Here is a 14,791-nt window from a genome sequence, read left to right on the forward strand (position 1 = left end):
AAAAAGCTTATTAGCATACCTCTCCGAAGCATATGCTCTCCTTGCAAAAGCTGAACTATAGCAGTTTGTGTTGCTGGCACAATAACAATGCTTCCATCCTCCCGACCGCAGACCAAACGCCCATGTGCTGGGATATACACACTGGCTGTAACTTTAAGTGGTTCATTGAAGTTGGGTATTAAGCTTAGTTGGTCTATAATCCCAGCTGGGCGAGGCGTAAGTTTATCAAAAGCTTCCTGCAGGGATATTGAAGTTGTTGTTTGCAGTCCTGTTTAGAAAAAAAAGGAAAAAGAAAAAAGAAAACTATTCATGGACCAAAATAGGAATGCTTTTCTTGGAAGATTTCAAAGTTAAAATACACTGTGCTACAACACCATGTAAAAAATATTGGAGATCGATTCACTGACCTGAGGGAAGCTGCAGCAACACACAGAAACAATACATGGGAGAGAACTGGAAAAGTATATGATTTAAGCAACAAAAGGAAGTTATGTAGGCAGGCAACAATGACCATAGCTGGTGCTTGGAAAAAAAGGCCATTAAAACTTAATACCTGAAAAGTGTTCAGATTAAATTTAAGATTTTGATCACATATTAAAAAGTTGTAACCGCAACTCTTAAAAGAAGCAATGAAAAAAAGAAGTACACCAAAAAAAGCTTCCTGGATTTATAGGAAAAGCAGCAGTGCTTTATCCAGCAACAAAAGCTGTAACAAAATAGAGATGTCCGTAAAAAGACCTAGCAAGAAGACATAACTACGTAATACCTTCTGCACTATCTTGTTGTTCAAGATTTTCAGGCATACTCCAAATAGACAGTCTTCCTGAAGAGTCTCCTTGGATTAGCAGCTTATAGGACAAGTCCCTACGTCTGCAGAAGAATCGAGTGACTGGGGGACATATAAGTAACTGGTAAAAAATAAAAAAATAAATTAGAACAACTTCAGACATACACAAACCATGCACAAATCTGAATATTTACTTTTCCCACATAACCTGCTGTACGTTTTGAAAGTAGAACAAAAGACAGCTATTCTATGCTTTATATTTTTTATAGAAGGAAGAATAAATACATCCATATGAATTAGAAGACACTGTGGTTAATTATGAAAAAGTAACAGTTTTAGGGGAAAAATATGCATATATAACAACCATATATGTTTTATATACATCTCTCTCTATATATATATGCATATTCTAAAACTGTTAACATTTCAACTGTAATGGTAAGCTGGAGATACACTACTTGATAAGGAATGTAGCCATAAGAGAAAAGGAAGTTATAATGTTAACAAATAAACACAGTAGATCAAATCTATACATGTTTAAATGCCCAAATTTGGCAACAGATTAAATGGTTGCGATTAAAAAAGGATCCATACAATAGTCTTACATTAACAGTATTTGTAAATGAGATGATTATTTAAACCTAGTAGTTTACACATGACTAGGTACATCGCACAACAGTCCCAAAATATATTAATTTATAGCAGATACAGATCACAATATAATATAAAAACAGGTACAGTTACATGAGGAGTTTAGCCAGAATTGGCTTTTCTTTACTTTGCAAGAATCTAAGCTTGCAAACTCAAAGTTGTGACTCTTGAAGCCCTTGCTCAGTGACTGCCTAATCATCATGCACATCACGACTTGACTTCTGCTCCAGCACTGATGAATGATAAACTGTTAGCTTACAAGAACTGAAGATTCACTTGACCATACACTAATCTCTGCATTTATTTGAAAACCAACAAGAACCAAAACAAAGAAACAAAATAGCAGGGAAATTACATCTGTTTTTCTTCCAAACGGCTACTTTCTCTAGCAAAAGAGGACATTCTGAAGGTCTACTTAGAAAGAGAAGAAAATGTCATGAAGTATGCATATTTAAACTCTCTCAAGGAGAAATGCTGACCATAAATGAAAACCCCAAAGAAACGTGTTTTTTACCTGTTTATCTGCTCTGTCCAATACGCTGTATAATAAAGGAGGATTTAGATTTTCTACAGCTTTCCCCACATCACTGCGAAATGAATCACTAGCTGGTAGACAGCTGGGTTTAAGGACAAAAAAAAAAAAAAAAGGAATAACATGTATTATATGACTAAAGTGATCACTCTATCAATAGCTAACTAAATAATATGCTAGATTCTTAAGCAAAAAACAGTATCCAAGCCCTTAAACACTGCATTTTCAGAGTTCAGAGTTTCAGAGCTCAAAAGAGTTCAGAGTTTCCGAGTTCAAAACATTTGGCTTCTTGCTCAGGACCAAACCACACCAAACTCAAGTATTCCTCCAACATACTACCAGGTAGATCTGCATACTTCTTTATGCTGTGATGGCACATGAAGGTCAGAAAGGATTTCTTGTCTGACTTATGTGAGAATACTGGAGGCTCTATATGATAAAACTGCATCTCCACCCAGAACAAAGAAATGTTTGCATATCACAAATTAAAAGATGTAAAAAGAAAACCAAATGTCTCATGCTTTAATCTAAAAAATTAAAAATAAATAAATAAAAAAAATAAGGAATCAGAGCATTTAATTGTTGAGTACCTGGGTGGTAATTTATATATGAAACTTTGTCCATCTTCTGTCCACACAATGACTTTATCAGCTGACACAAAATCACCACCGGTCCAGGTCTGTTCATTTTCACTAGGGAGCGAGCATAAAAGGGAATAATCTCCAGCATCAAAAACCTGAAAAGAAACAGAGAAGTCTATCAGCCATCAACCAATTGCAGATTAAAATGCCCAGGCAGCAGCTAATTGCAGTTTCCACACACACATATTAAAAGGATTTAGGACATCTTGATCTGAATGTCTTACTGGCAATTTAATTACACGAGGTGCTACGGTGAGAATAAGCGAGCGTTTGTTCAGCTTTCCTTACCCTCCAGTACTTGGAGCACACCACCAACAACGACCGCTGGGTAAATGAGCAGAAAGAAATGCTTTGACAGTTCTGACAATAAATAGGTTTTGACTCCTCTTCAAATATCGGTGTGGTATCCTGAAAAAAATAAACAGGCAAAGTAATTACATTAAATTATCTCCATTTTATTTGAAAAGCCTGCAGACTGTCACAGATATGAGAGTAACATATCTGTTAAGAAGAGAGCTAAAGAAATGATGGGAAAGTGGCTTGTAGAAACAGCCAAAAATGGCACGACCAGGAGGCTGTAAGTTTTATTTGCAGAGCACGAGTGCACAGCCTCATTGGGTGTGAGTACTGAGCAGCAGGCAGAGAGCTGAACTGCTGAGCACACAAGGCTGTTTCCTTCCTCATGTCAACAAGCTCACGTCCCCAGGTCCCCAGCCACAGACTAGGTTAGAGGTGAAGGTTCAGTCACCGCTGACCACGCTCTCCTGAGATCCTGCCCAGCACCACCAGGCAGCACGGGACCTCATCCCTCCAGCCCTGCACCCTTTGCTGAGCTAGGGCATCAGAGGGGCAACCCCATCGGTGCTGGGCATTGACCAACCTCAGTGCAAATGACAGCGTAACCTTCTTTTGGTTATGTTGAGGGCGGTTTCTGATAGCCTGTCCAGATGAAAATGCACCCAGCACCTGGAACTGGCAGTCTCTACACAGGCAAACGTGTATGGAAATCAGGTAACAAGGAAATACCCAGCTGATTTTTTTTTTCCTTGCTCAAACTGACCTTAGAACATGACAGAAAACGTGATGGAAAAGGAACTATGTGATTTCATAAGGTGCCAGATGGCCAACTTCTAAGGAAAAACCAAGCCCTTGTCACATTTCTTATTCTATTATTCCTCATAAGGAGATCTGCAAGAGCACGCAGCATCCTCTTTTGTCACTTAAGTCTAACAAATTCCCCAGCTGGACAGATTAGCGGTGCTTATTTAGCACCGTCACTCTCGGTGGATTACCTTTCTTCTGGACAGCCAGCTGAAACTAAGCACATTCAGCTCACATTTCATTCTTGCCGGGCTCCCACCACCCCAAACAGACCATGCTCCTGTTTAGCTATGAGTTTCTTACTTTCATGCCCTTCACTGTACTATGCAGAGTCAACAGGTATTTATCAATATCATGTTCCAACTAATGAGGGCTTACCCTGCAAGGTTTTAATATAAAATTTGTCCCTATCAGTTCTGCATACAGCATAGCATCTGGATCGGTTTGGAAAGCTAAAGGTTACTGAAACAATCTTTTGTTGCTAAATTCACTTTGGATCTCAAAAGCCTGTGAGAGGTACAAGATAATTTCAGGAAGGAACAGGACTTTCAAAGAAGAAAAACTAAAACTGAATAGACAAAAATACTTGCACATCATTAACACAAATCATTAAATGGCACAAATAAAAAAATAGATTTGTAGAAATTAATTACTGTATTAATTTTGAAATAAGTTCTGTAAATGCCAAACAAAGAATATCATCTTCATTAGGATTTCTGCTGGTAGTATGTTTTTTTATTTTTATTTTTATTTTTATTTAGAAAAAGATAAAGCCCATGATACTCCAGGTAGCAGGAAGAATGGGAAAAAGGATTAACAGATGTTCTCTCTTCACCAGAGCAGGACGTAATGGAAAAAAATAAATAAATCTGGGAGTTAACAGTTAAGGGTGGTATGTCCTTTAAGATTTTGGGGAAATGTCACTATTTCAGAAGCCTTTGCTCACCTGCATGCGACTCACTTCAGAGGTTATTATCCACACTTTCAGGATGCCAGTCACCGAAACTGCTACAACAGTATCCTCTGGGGAGAAAAAAAATAGGCTGATAAATACAAGAATGTCTTCATGTTGGTACACACTTGCATATCTGAGTACATCTGACACGAGGGGTTGTCTCATCACTGTTTCCAAAAGCAAGATGCTTCTCTTGTAGGAGGAAAGCCCTCTTGCTTACGCCTAGCTGTTTGCCCACGCCAGCCTGTGAAGCTGCTGAAGCTTCATGGGCAATGTATGCTAGCTGTACGCTGCGCAAGCAGCTTGCCTGGGGGTTCCCCAGCAGTGTCTCTGAAAAATGAATCCATTCCATTCATTAACCACGCACACCAACCCCCAATCAACCCCTCCACACACACCAAACCCACGCCTATTGCTAGGCACTTTCTAGAAATTCCTGTTTTTCCCAGGCAATTCTGCTGCAGGACAAAAATCCCCAGGCCAAGAGATAACTTCTTGATTACAAAAACACAAACACGATTCAAATGATTACAAAACACAGAGTGAAATTAAATGCAGTAGCAGGGAACTTAAAACCAGAGTTCGCTTCCCGTTGTTCCAGCAACTTAGATGTTGTGGAGCCAGCAATTCAGCGTTCCCACAGCAGCCCTTTGGGAACAGTTTACAACTGCTGTCAGACTTAATTCAAGGTAAGTCTCTTTCCTTCACAATCTTCTTTCTTAGTGTTCCTCAAACTCTCAGAAATCAACAGCTTCACCAACAGAAGAAGCTGAATGAGGCACATCTCCACAGCTGCCAAAAATTTAAAGCTTGGCACCTGAGCACAAACTACCAGCGAAACAGATGTGTGGACAGGTACTGCTTCAAACCCCGTTAACTAATCCACTGCTGTACATTCTGTCTGCCCACATACCTCTTCTCTAAACTGCCTGGCATTACTTTTAGAAGTTCCTCTCTCTGCAGTCTTCGTTTTTTTTTTATTGTGTACTGTAATCAGCACTTTTCCTAAACACATCTCCTGCAATAATAGCTTTGAAAATGTTATGACAGCACTTCTCGTAAAGCTACTAATCACAAGGAATATTCGCGGTATGTATATATCTTGTCAAAATCACAATTCCCGGCGTGCCAAATGATCTCGATGTATGCCACACATCACATTAGTAATGCAAATGACAGCCTTAGCATCTAGAGTGCTTGCACCTCTTCCTTTAGCCTCGTGCCAGTTTCCAGGCTCTTGCTATCACAGCGTTCTCCAAAACCCTTTTTCAATTCTCAAAGAGAAAACAAGTTATCACTCTAGCGGAATGTGCTTTTATTCCAGAAGAAAAATGCCTCTTCCTGTAGGAATGCTCCTTGTCCTTTGGATTTCAGCACACGCAGACACTGAAGATAACAGAACTGAATTACTTACCAGGTGAGCCTGGAACCTGTTGTAGCTGATTGCACTACCCAGCTGCTCATTTTAGGTTTTACTCGTGAGAAAGCACTAAAATGTATCCCATGGGAGTTTTAGCTCTGGCTAAAACAGGAACAGAAAGGATACCAAAACCACAACGAGTCTCCTCCCTGCACACTTTCAGGGACTAGATATAACTATGTATGCACTGCTTTTTTGAGAAGTTGAAAATAATATTACCTTGCAGGGAGGCAAAGCCATAAGAAAAGCAACAAAAATAGTTACCTTGTGTTCTATTGGATTTAATGATAGTCATGGAGCTGATCCAGTCGGGAGATATCTTTGATACCAAAGAATAAAGAACTTCAAGGCTGGTAGCATCCACAACAAGAATTTCTGGATAATGGCCGTGGCATAACAGTCTCCCTTCGCGCTGAGTCCCGACCATGAACTGATAGAACTAAACGGATATTAACACAACACAGAAGTTATACTCCATGTCAGTTTTTAGTATTAAAAATTGCTACTGGGCTCTGAGCAGAGCTTTTGCTGGCCCCCAGCTGCTGTTATCTGCCTGAAGCAACCCTTGGACTGCTCACCCAGCTCCAGGGGCGGACAGGAGCCTGTAACAGCCCTGCCTGCTGAAGTCATCCTCCCTCTCCCACCTCCCCCAGCAGTACTGCTCTGTTTTACCCTATTCCTCCGTTCTTTCCAGGATCTCTAATTACTTTTTTCCCCCATAAGCTGAATTAAAGCACCTATGTCCAGCTCTAGGGCATTTGATGATACTGCATAACTACTGATCTGTAGTTAGTTATCCCTGCTGCACAACAGAGAGCAGGAGCTCTGAAGCATACCCAGAGTACTAACCTGTATGCCAGTGTGTGTGCAGGCCAGCTTCGTAAACTCTATGCATCTCCCATCATTCACGTCCCACAGACACATCTCCCTAAAACACAACAGACAGATTACGGCCACATCCAAAATACTTCAGTCTTCCAAGGAGTAAAAAATTATTTATGCTGGGAGAATCTGAACCATTTATTATTGACCATGTGAGTTGTATTTAGGTAAAGGAAACGCAAAATCTACTTGAGTTGATTCTAGTTGAACCTACACAGCTTGTTCTTCCCTATAAAAACAAAGGGAAATGAGCAAAATGAAAAAATACATCACGAGCAATCAATATATTAAGTAAATGCGAGCATTTAACTGAGAATTTCTCATTTCTCTCACCACTATTTCAAATAATTAAATACATCTGCTGCATCCCTTAAGGTGTCCAAGCATTAGCTTGCCTTTTCCACATCAGCGAGGAAGAAAAGCATATTACAGAAAAACAGAACTTCATCACATGGCAGTGAACACTGGCGGTTTTTCAGAGGTTCCAGGCTGGCCGGAGCTGGCAGCATCACCTGGTACTCTTCATGAAGTCACGGAACAACCAATTATAAATAGTAGCAGTAGCTATTTTCCTGACTTGTCTTATAAGAAAATATTACAGATACCGCTATGTATGAATTCAGATTTCAGAGGGGTAAGGAACCATTTCCCCTTATTTACAGCATTTTCCCCCAACATTTTGACTTTCAAAATTTTATATTAAAATTTAATCAAAACAGAATCTGTCAGCTGCTGCCTCATCTTTTTTTCCCCCTTTGCATCAGGTGTATCATTAAATGAAACATCATCGAAAATTTCTTTGGTTTTAAAACCAAAACAAAAAGGCTACTTGGTACTGAAATCACTGCAATGCAGAAACTGTAAGTTTTGACACACTCTATTCACAAAGTCCAGGTTAAAAGGTTGCTTAAATACATCGTTCCCTGACTTTGTCAAATAAACTTATTGGGTTTGTTTGGATACAAACTAACCTCTATCTCTCCAACTGCATTTATATAGGCAGAGGCTAAGAAATTTCTTACTCAGCCACAGTTGATCAAATCAACCTTGCCTTCTGGTAACCAGCCTTTAAAAACAAAGCAAATACAAGAACAGACTCCAACACTTCTTTTTCCTTTTCTAGCTGGTTTTGCATACCAGCAGTCTGCCATTCAAACCCTAAGTCCCACACATGAATGAAACAGCAACTCTCAGTAACAGATACATGCCCTGTAAGGATCATCTCTGGAAACACTTTCAGGTCAGGTATTTTGCCTAATTAAAGACAACCAAATTTGAAAATTGAGCTTTTCAAAGCAAATGTTGACAAAGCAAAGCACAAGGGCATACTTCTAAAAAATAAAAAATAAAATAAAAAAAAAATTATACATGCACACCGTATCTCAGTGTTCAAATTTATACTAGTTTAAGAAGGAATAGTGTGTGTGTAGTATTACTCTGTGCTGGTAAGGCTCAAGAAGATGCTAAAATCAGTAGTAATGAGATGCCTTGCACTAAGACATGTGAAAGATGACCCCATCCTATTCAATGCAAGCCCACAGAGGACGACTACTCATTTGGAACTGAATTGCTCACACCCTTCTTAGAAACTCAAAAGCTGTTCTAGACTCCTGCTGACAAGAGTAATTACTTCAGCTGCCTGAACCTAAACTAGGCTCAAATTATGGCAAGAAAAAAAAGTCACTCTGTAAGAGGAACAAAACCATGGGCTGCTTCCTAGACACTGCTTGTTGGCGCCCAGGCCTCGGCTGGCACACGGTCAGCCAGAACACGACTGCAGATACACAAGAGTACAGCGCCTGCATCCTCCCTGCTTGCAGGGATTTGGCTGCCCAGGCTCCCGGCCAGCTTTGATAAGGAGCTGCCTGGCCTTGAGGAGCTCTGGGAACAAGCAGGGAGCTTCCACAGTGCTTGCTGCTCAGCCGCCTGGGGAAAAGCTCTGGAGCAGGTGTGGAAACCACTGCAGACATACAAGCAACAGCATCCAGCTGCAGCAGAACTGCTTGATAAAGAGGTTAGAATGCAAAGAAGTAGGTGGAAGCAACCTGAGCTCTCCCCTACCCTCAGCCTCCATTATTTAACAGCCCCACATGGTAAGAAATACCCTGAAAACTCACCCGCTCTCCGACGCGCTCACTACGTACTGCTTTTCACTGGAAGCAGAGGCCTTCGATAAACATGTAACTGAGGCTGTGTGACCAAACAGCAGAGCTCGGGGATTAATCTAGAATCAGGGAAATAAAACGTGAGGTACCACATAGTTACTGTGAAATAACAAAGGCACTTTACTTAACTTGAATGCACATATGCCGGATTTCTCTTTGATATTATATAAATGTGTTAACATATATACACATTTTATTAGCACACCTGTGGACATCATCTCAAGTTTGCATAGAATGCTGTTATATTATGTGAAAAGACAGTTTCTACCTAGCACTGCAACATCAATTTGTGAAAAAATGCACTTTGCATAAAACTCAGGCCAGCAACAATTTTAGATCACAGACGGACTTTGGCCTGACTCAAAAGAAAAAACGGTGCTGTACTGCAAAAAGTGTTTCTCCCCCCCAGTCAAGCAAATTCACAACCCTCTACATTCATAAATAAGTTTATATACAGTCCGTTCACAGATGAAAGATGAAAAAAAAAAAGTCCTTTGTCCATCCTAGAAATAAATTGTTGCCTTCTCCTGTTGTTTGTTTTTTTTAATACATTAGACATAAAGATATTTTCTGGGGGTAACTCAGATGTTGAGATTGTTAGGTATTCAACCTAACTTCTTCCTGAAGCATGCTGTATTTTTACAAGAAATGATTACTTCTCTAACGTATTCTAAGAGTTTCATACACCTGTATTGGGGCAATTTACCAAATTCTATTCAAAAGAGACACTTGCAGATTTCAACTCCAGAGCAGCCGCTGCCATGATACCATAGTTCTATGTATGACTATCAATCAATCATCAATCAATTAACAATCAATCTTTATCTCTGCTAAAAGCGTTTTTTCCTCATTCCGTTTTCATGGAAACCAGCACCTCTTTTATTCAAAATAACCTTAAAGAGCTCTCTAAATACAGCTCTCTGGTCTCTGAAATCAGTTTCTACAATGTAAAGCAGCTATACTTGAAGGCAACGGTAAGTTTAGAGTAGCTCCAGAAAAGGGGAGATAATTATTTTTTAAAATTACTGCAGGAGCAGCAACGGAATGAGAGTAAAAATGCCTCTTTCTGACCTGAAATATTCACTACTGGGGGCATGATGTGACATCCAGATCTCATCTTATGAAGGGAGGAAGAAAGGAAAAATGAATGGAGTGTAACAAGAGCTGAAGAGCAGAATGGATACTGCCCTGTAATACCAAAGACTAAATCATTTTGGCAACAAAGATACACGCTTAAAGCGCACAGAAAATTAAAAATTATGCAGAGGCTTACCTCTAAATCCAGAGAGAGGTCCCAGAGACATATCTGTCCGTCGTGGCAGCCCGTGACGATCATGGAGACGTCATCCATTAGCAGCAGCGTTGAGATGCAGTGGGTGGGAGCCTTCCGACCCCACAGCACAATGGGCAGCACCAGGCTGTTCCCTGCCATTTTGCTCTCACACCTACCAAGTCAATCAAAATGATTAATTGCACTTAGCAGCAGGTACGCCCTCTCTTCACCTGGCACCCAGTTATCCCTTCCCTCCCTGGGGAAGGTGCTCACCTTCACGTAGGGATAGAAAAACATACCAAAACTTGAAAAACCCAGGGGAATGGGCTGGGGTTACACCTCACTGGTTTGCTTTCTTACAGAAGAAAATACTTGCCAAAGACACTTTTCAACATTTCAGCATTTCCCAACGTACGTGAACAGTTTTGCCCCAAATCATCCTTTTTACTTCCTCATCTGCAAACCCAAGGACCTGTTGTCAAAAATAGGCTCTGCAGCTTCCTCTGGCTCACCGTGCACTTTCCAAACCTGCTCCTCTGTCAAAAGAGCCTGGCATGAATTTAATTTATGAAACTGGTGGGATTAAAGTTACCTTCACTCATCATTGGTACGACCCAGGTATCAGGCGTGCACAAGACCTATTCCAAGAACATGGAGTCCAACATAAACTAATGCTGCATCTCATCTACATAAGTATCACATTGAAATTTCTTCAAGAACACAGTTGTACACTAATTTTGACAAACTCTGCCTGCATTTCAAGTGCAACCAATCCCTGCAGCCAGAGGAGTGGAACCTGGTAATGCCCATGGAAAATTCATCATGTACTTGTACACTGCATCCAATCGCACTACAGGTATTAAAAGCTACTTAAGAGCCATTAATTAATAAATAAATATAAATAGAGACCCCTGATCATGCCCACTCTCTATTATGGCACACTGGAAGCTACCTTGAAATTAGTAGTTGTAAAAGCCGCCCGTAAGCACAGTGTTAATTGTTATGCAATGCCCAATCAATTGTTCCCAGCCTGGGTGCTGACAATATGGAACCGCACAGTAATTCTGAAAGATGCAAAGCATACAGCGACCTTACTGAAAGGTGCACGGCTGCCTAACATCACGCAACAGTCAAAAGGAATAAGTAATACAGAAGTCACCTAACAGATTTTATACTTTCCATGCAGACAAACACGAGAGCAAGCACTGCAAACATTACCAGCAGGACACTTTTTACAGGCTTCCAAACACCCCCATTTCCAAACTTGTAGAGAAGAGAGGAAGAATAATTCTCAGAGCATTTAACACCAACCCCTTGTGGAGAAAGAGCAGAAAGCAAAACTACCTCTTTCCTTCCAGTTTTTTATTATGGTATCGCAAAGCCTTCAACAGAAACTTCATTTTCAGGAAGCACCAGGGGCTCATTTCTACGGCTGCAGAGCTGAGACCAGGCAGACAAGCAGCTCTCTGGCATCACCCAACACCAAACACAGCCCGGCAAAAACCCAGCCTCGCTTACGTCTGTCAACGATCGATGCATCTTTTTTTTTTTTACATCAGTGATGACAACCTACAGCAGCGAATAAGCACCGTGCCCGTTGACAGATGGTCCCAAAGCACGCAGCGAGGTCCCCAGCCATACAAAACCCGAACGATCTCGTGTTATCGTGCATGCCCATAAAAACCTCTGTGAGTTACCTGGCTTCACTTTCAAACTACCTCTGCCAAAGACACAATAAATACAGAGATGTGGGGATATGGGAAAAGACCAATTATTACTTAATTCGGGTTTTTGCCACAATTCATGCTGGGCAACCACCCCCAGTATTCTCCAAACTGGTTGGCATTTCTGCCTGTCCAGCCTTGGCATCTTCTTTTATCCTGCTACGTGACCCCAAAAGACAGGCAGAAAACCCCCCAACCCTCCCTCCATGTGCACGCAAGCTGCTTCTGAAACTTCATTTTACTTGCACCTTCTGCAAGCTTTCCCACAACTTTCAGCCCTGAGAAGCCAGAGCTGTCGCTGAACCTCCGAAGACTCCAGAATTAAGTCATTTACCCCGAGAGAGAGTCCATGATGAGGGTTTTACAGAACAAGCAGCACCCGGACAGAAGTAATTTAGGATAGGAGGCTGTGCAGCTGGTGAGCGACCTGTCACCTGCGCCCAGCCTCGGCACAAATGAACATCTGCTTTTAAATAAACCTACCCGTGCTGACGGTCAAACAAAGCAACGAGAAGGGGTAAGAATTAATCATTCCTTTCCCTATCGATGTTTACCACGTGTTAATGTCATTTTCCTGTATTTTCAGCGCAGTTTGAATTCTGTTCTTATTCAGATTTGTCACCAGCGAGCACAGGGCTGGCTGCCATCCATGACATCAGCACAAACCTTCCAAATGGGTTGCATATTTTCAAGCAAACAGTGATTTTTACGCCTAATATTTAAAATATATATATATAAAAAAAAAGGATGCTGAGGTGGGAAGAAGAAAATCCAGTGCTTTACCCAGTTACAGAAATGTTTCACCGTTGGAACCCAAATATTTACACATTCACACTTTTAAGTAAACAAACAAACCGCTCTGTTATTAAACACAAAGGGTCAGTGACACCTGCTAGTTAAAATCTCGCTTGTTTCAGGTCTGTCAGGAGTGCTGAGGGGCTTTGGGAATTAGTTTGTAGTATTTCTGCTTTCTTAACCTAGCAGCAAGCCAAGAAACCCACAGAGCACTGAGGATGGGAGGCCCCTCAGGAGGTGCCATGCTCCCAAGCCCTGCACAAGATGGGCCAGCAGCTGCCCAGGACGGCGTCCTGTCCCCGCAGTGCACAACCTCTGGTTATCAACCTCTCCTCCCCAAGGAGGCTTTCGTTTCGCTTCGCTGTCTGCCCAGCAGAGCGCACGGGAACTCCTCGGGACTCAGTGTCAGAGGCTGGCTCCAGCCGAGGTAACACCCCCTGCTCTTCCTCACCCACTGCTCTTCCTCACCCCCTGCTCTTCCTCATCCTCCTGGCTGGTCATCTGTGTCATCACGGAGGCCACCACGCTGCTCGGAGCACAATTTCCTCTTTGCGAAGCCATCAGACAAGTCTCAGAGCACTTTTTAAGGGCTAATACTTTTCCAGTAAATGACTCCTTATTTTTTAGTCCAAGAAACGTTGGACCACGCCTGCACGACACAAAGTACCATAAATGATCCATATGGGTCCCTTCCCACTCGGGATATTGATTCTATGATCCTACACGATTTGCCTGCTGAGTTCGTTCAGTCTGGCACCCAACAAGCTGTTATTATTCCAGCTCGCATGGGGCAAGCACCGAGCATTAAACCTGGGGAGCGATGCCTGCGGTTTATCCCCACTCAGCCACGCATGCACACGCGGATAAACACGCAAGGCAGGACAGCGGCCGGCTAATTACACCTTCAGGTGCATTCGCTGTGATCATTGACTGTTCCCACTTCAATATTAGAAAGAAATAATGCAGCTGCCAAGGCAAAGTGAGGCTGCGAGGCGCTGAGGGGGGTGGCGGGGCCGGGGGTGGCGGTGCCGGGGGCAGCCCCGGTGCTGCACGCAGTGCGGCAGGGGCTCGGCTCCCTCCCGCACCCCCCTGTGCCCCCCTGCTGCCCCTCTGGGGCGCACCGCAGGACCCCCAACTACAACATTACCACCGCCAGCCCCCCCCCATAACCCCACACAGCCGAGCCCAGCGGGGCGCACACGGAGCCGCCCCCCCGCGATGCCCGGCCGGGCAGAAGGGCTGGGAAAGGGGGGTTTAAAGCGCCTCACACGGCGGGGCGCTGCCGGGGGGGGCCTCACTCACCTCCCTGCCCTCCTCTCCTCTCCTGTCCCCTGCCCGGCGCCGCGGGGGGAGCGGGCCCGGCCCGGCCCGGCTGTCGCAAAGCGGCGCCTGACGGCAGGGCACGGGGCGGGGGGGGGCGGGCACCGCGCGGCGCCGCCCCTCAGCACGGCCGGGGCACAGGCACCGATAATAAAGAAATAAACGGTTATCTCTGCGGCTGAAATAAGGGAGAGCGCTTATTTTTATCCAGAAGCAGTGAAAAGAGTGGAATCAGCTCGCAAATTGTTTCCCTGTGTGGTGTTTGGGGGCGTGGGGTTGGGATGTTCCACGCCCCCAGGTCCTTATAACCCATGGGTAAAGGCAAAGCAGCTCTGCGTTCTTAGTTAGTAACCAATTTCAGATCAACTGTGGCACAGAAACATTTGAACAAACCCTAATAGTGCATATTTTCATTGGAAAAACAATACTGAGATCCACCAATCTATCTCCATAGAGACACGAAAATCACACCCGCCTGGCAAGCGGGGCCAGGTCCAGAGCAGCGGCCTGCTCACAGCAGGGATTGTTTTCAGTGGCGGTTCCCC

At 43.0% G+C, this 14,791-nt stretch overlaps 1 protein-coding gene across 2 annotated transcripts in view; it reads right to left on the reverse strand.

Annotated features, from left to right (window-relative positions):
• WDR7 (WD repeat domain 7) overlaps positions 1-14,381 on the reverse strand; it is a 93,924-nt gene extending 79,543 nt beyond the window's left edge. The window contains exons 1-11 of one of the 2 annotated variants that reach the window (XM_072031641.1): positions 14,229-14,357; positions 10,408-10,579; positions 9,087-9,193; positions 6,937-7,015; positions 6,352-6,526; positions 4,659-4,735; positions 2,900-3,019; positions 2,561-2,706; positions 1,953-2,055; positions 767-908; positions 20-268 (exon numbers count right to left, since the gene is read on the reverse strand). In XM_072031641.1, the coding sequence (XP_071887742.1) occupies positions 20-268; positions 767-908; positions 1,953-2,055; positions 2,561-2,706; positions 2,900-3,019; positions 4,659-4,735; positions 6,352-6,526; positions 6,937-7,015; positions 9,087-9,193; positions 10,408-10,566 (1,357 nt within the window). In that variant the 5' untranslated portion in view covers positions 10,567-10,579; positions 14,229-14,357. Of the gene's footprint in view, positions 1-19; positions 269-766; positions 909-1,952; positions 2,056-2,560; positions 2,707-2,899; positions 3,020-4,658; positions 4,736-6,351; positions 6,527-6,936; positions 7,016-9,086; positions 9,194-10,407; positions 10,580-14,228 lie in introns of both variants that reach the window. The other variant, XM_027447009.3, reaches the window with a different exon arrangement.
• Positions 14,382-14,791: the final 410 nt, after the last annotated feature.

The sequence above is a fragment of the Anas platyrhynchos genome, chromosome Z (assembly GCF_047663525.1).
Source record: "Anas platyrhynchos isolate ZD024472 breed Pekin duck chromosome Z, IASCAAS_PekinDuck_T2T, whole genome shotgun sequence".
Classification (NCBI taxonomy): domain Eukaryota; kingdom Metazoa; phylum Chordata; class Aves; order Anseriformes; family Anatidae; genus Anas; species Anas platyrhynchos.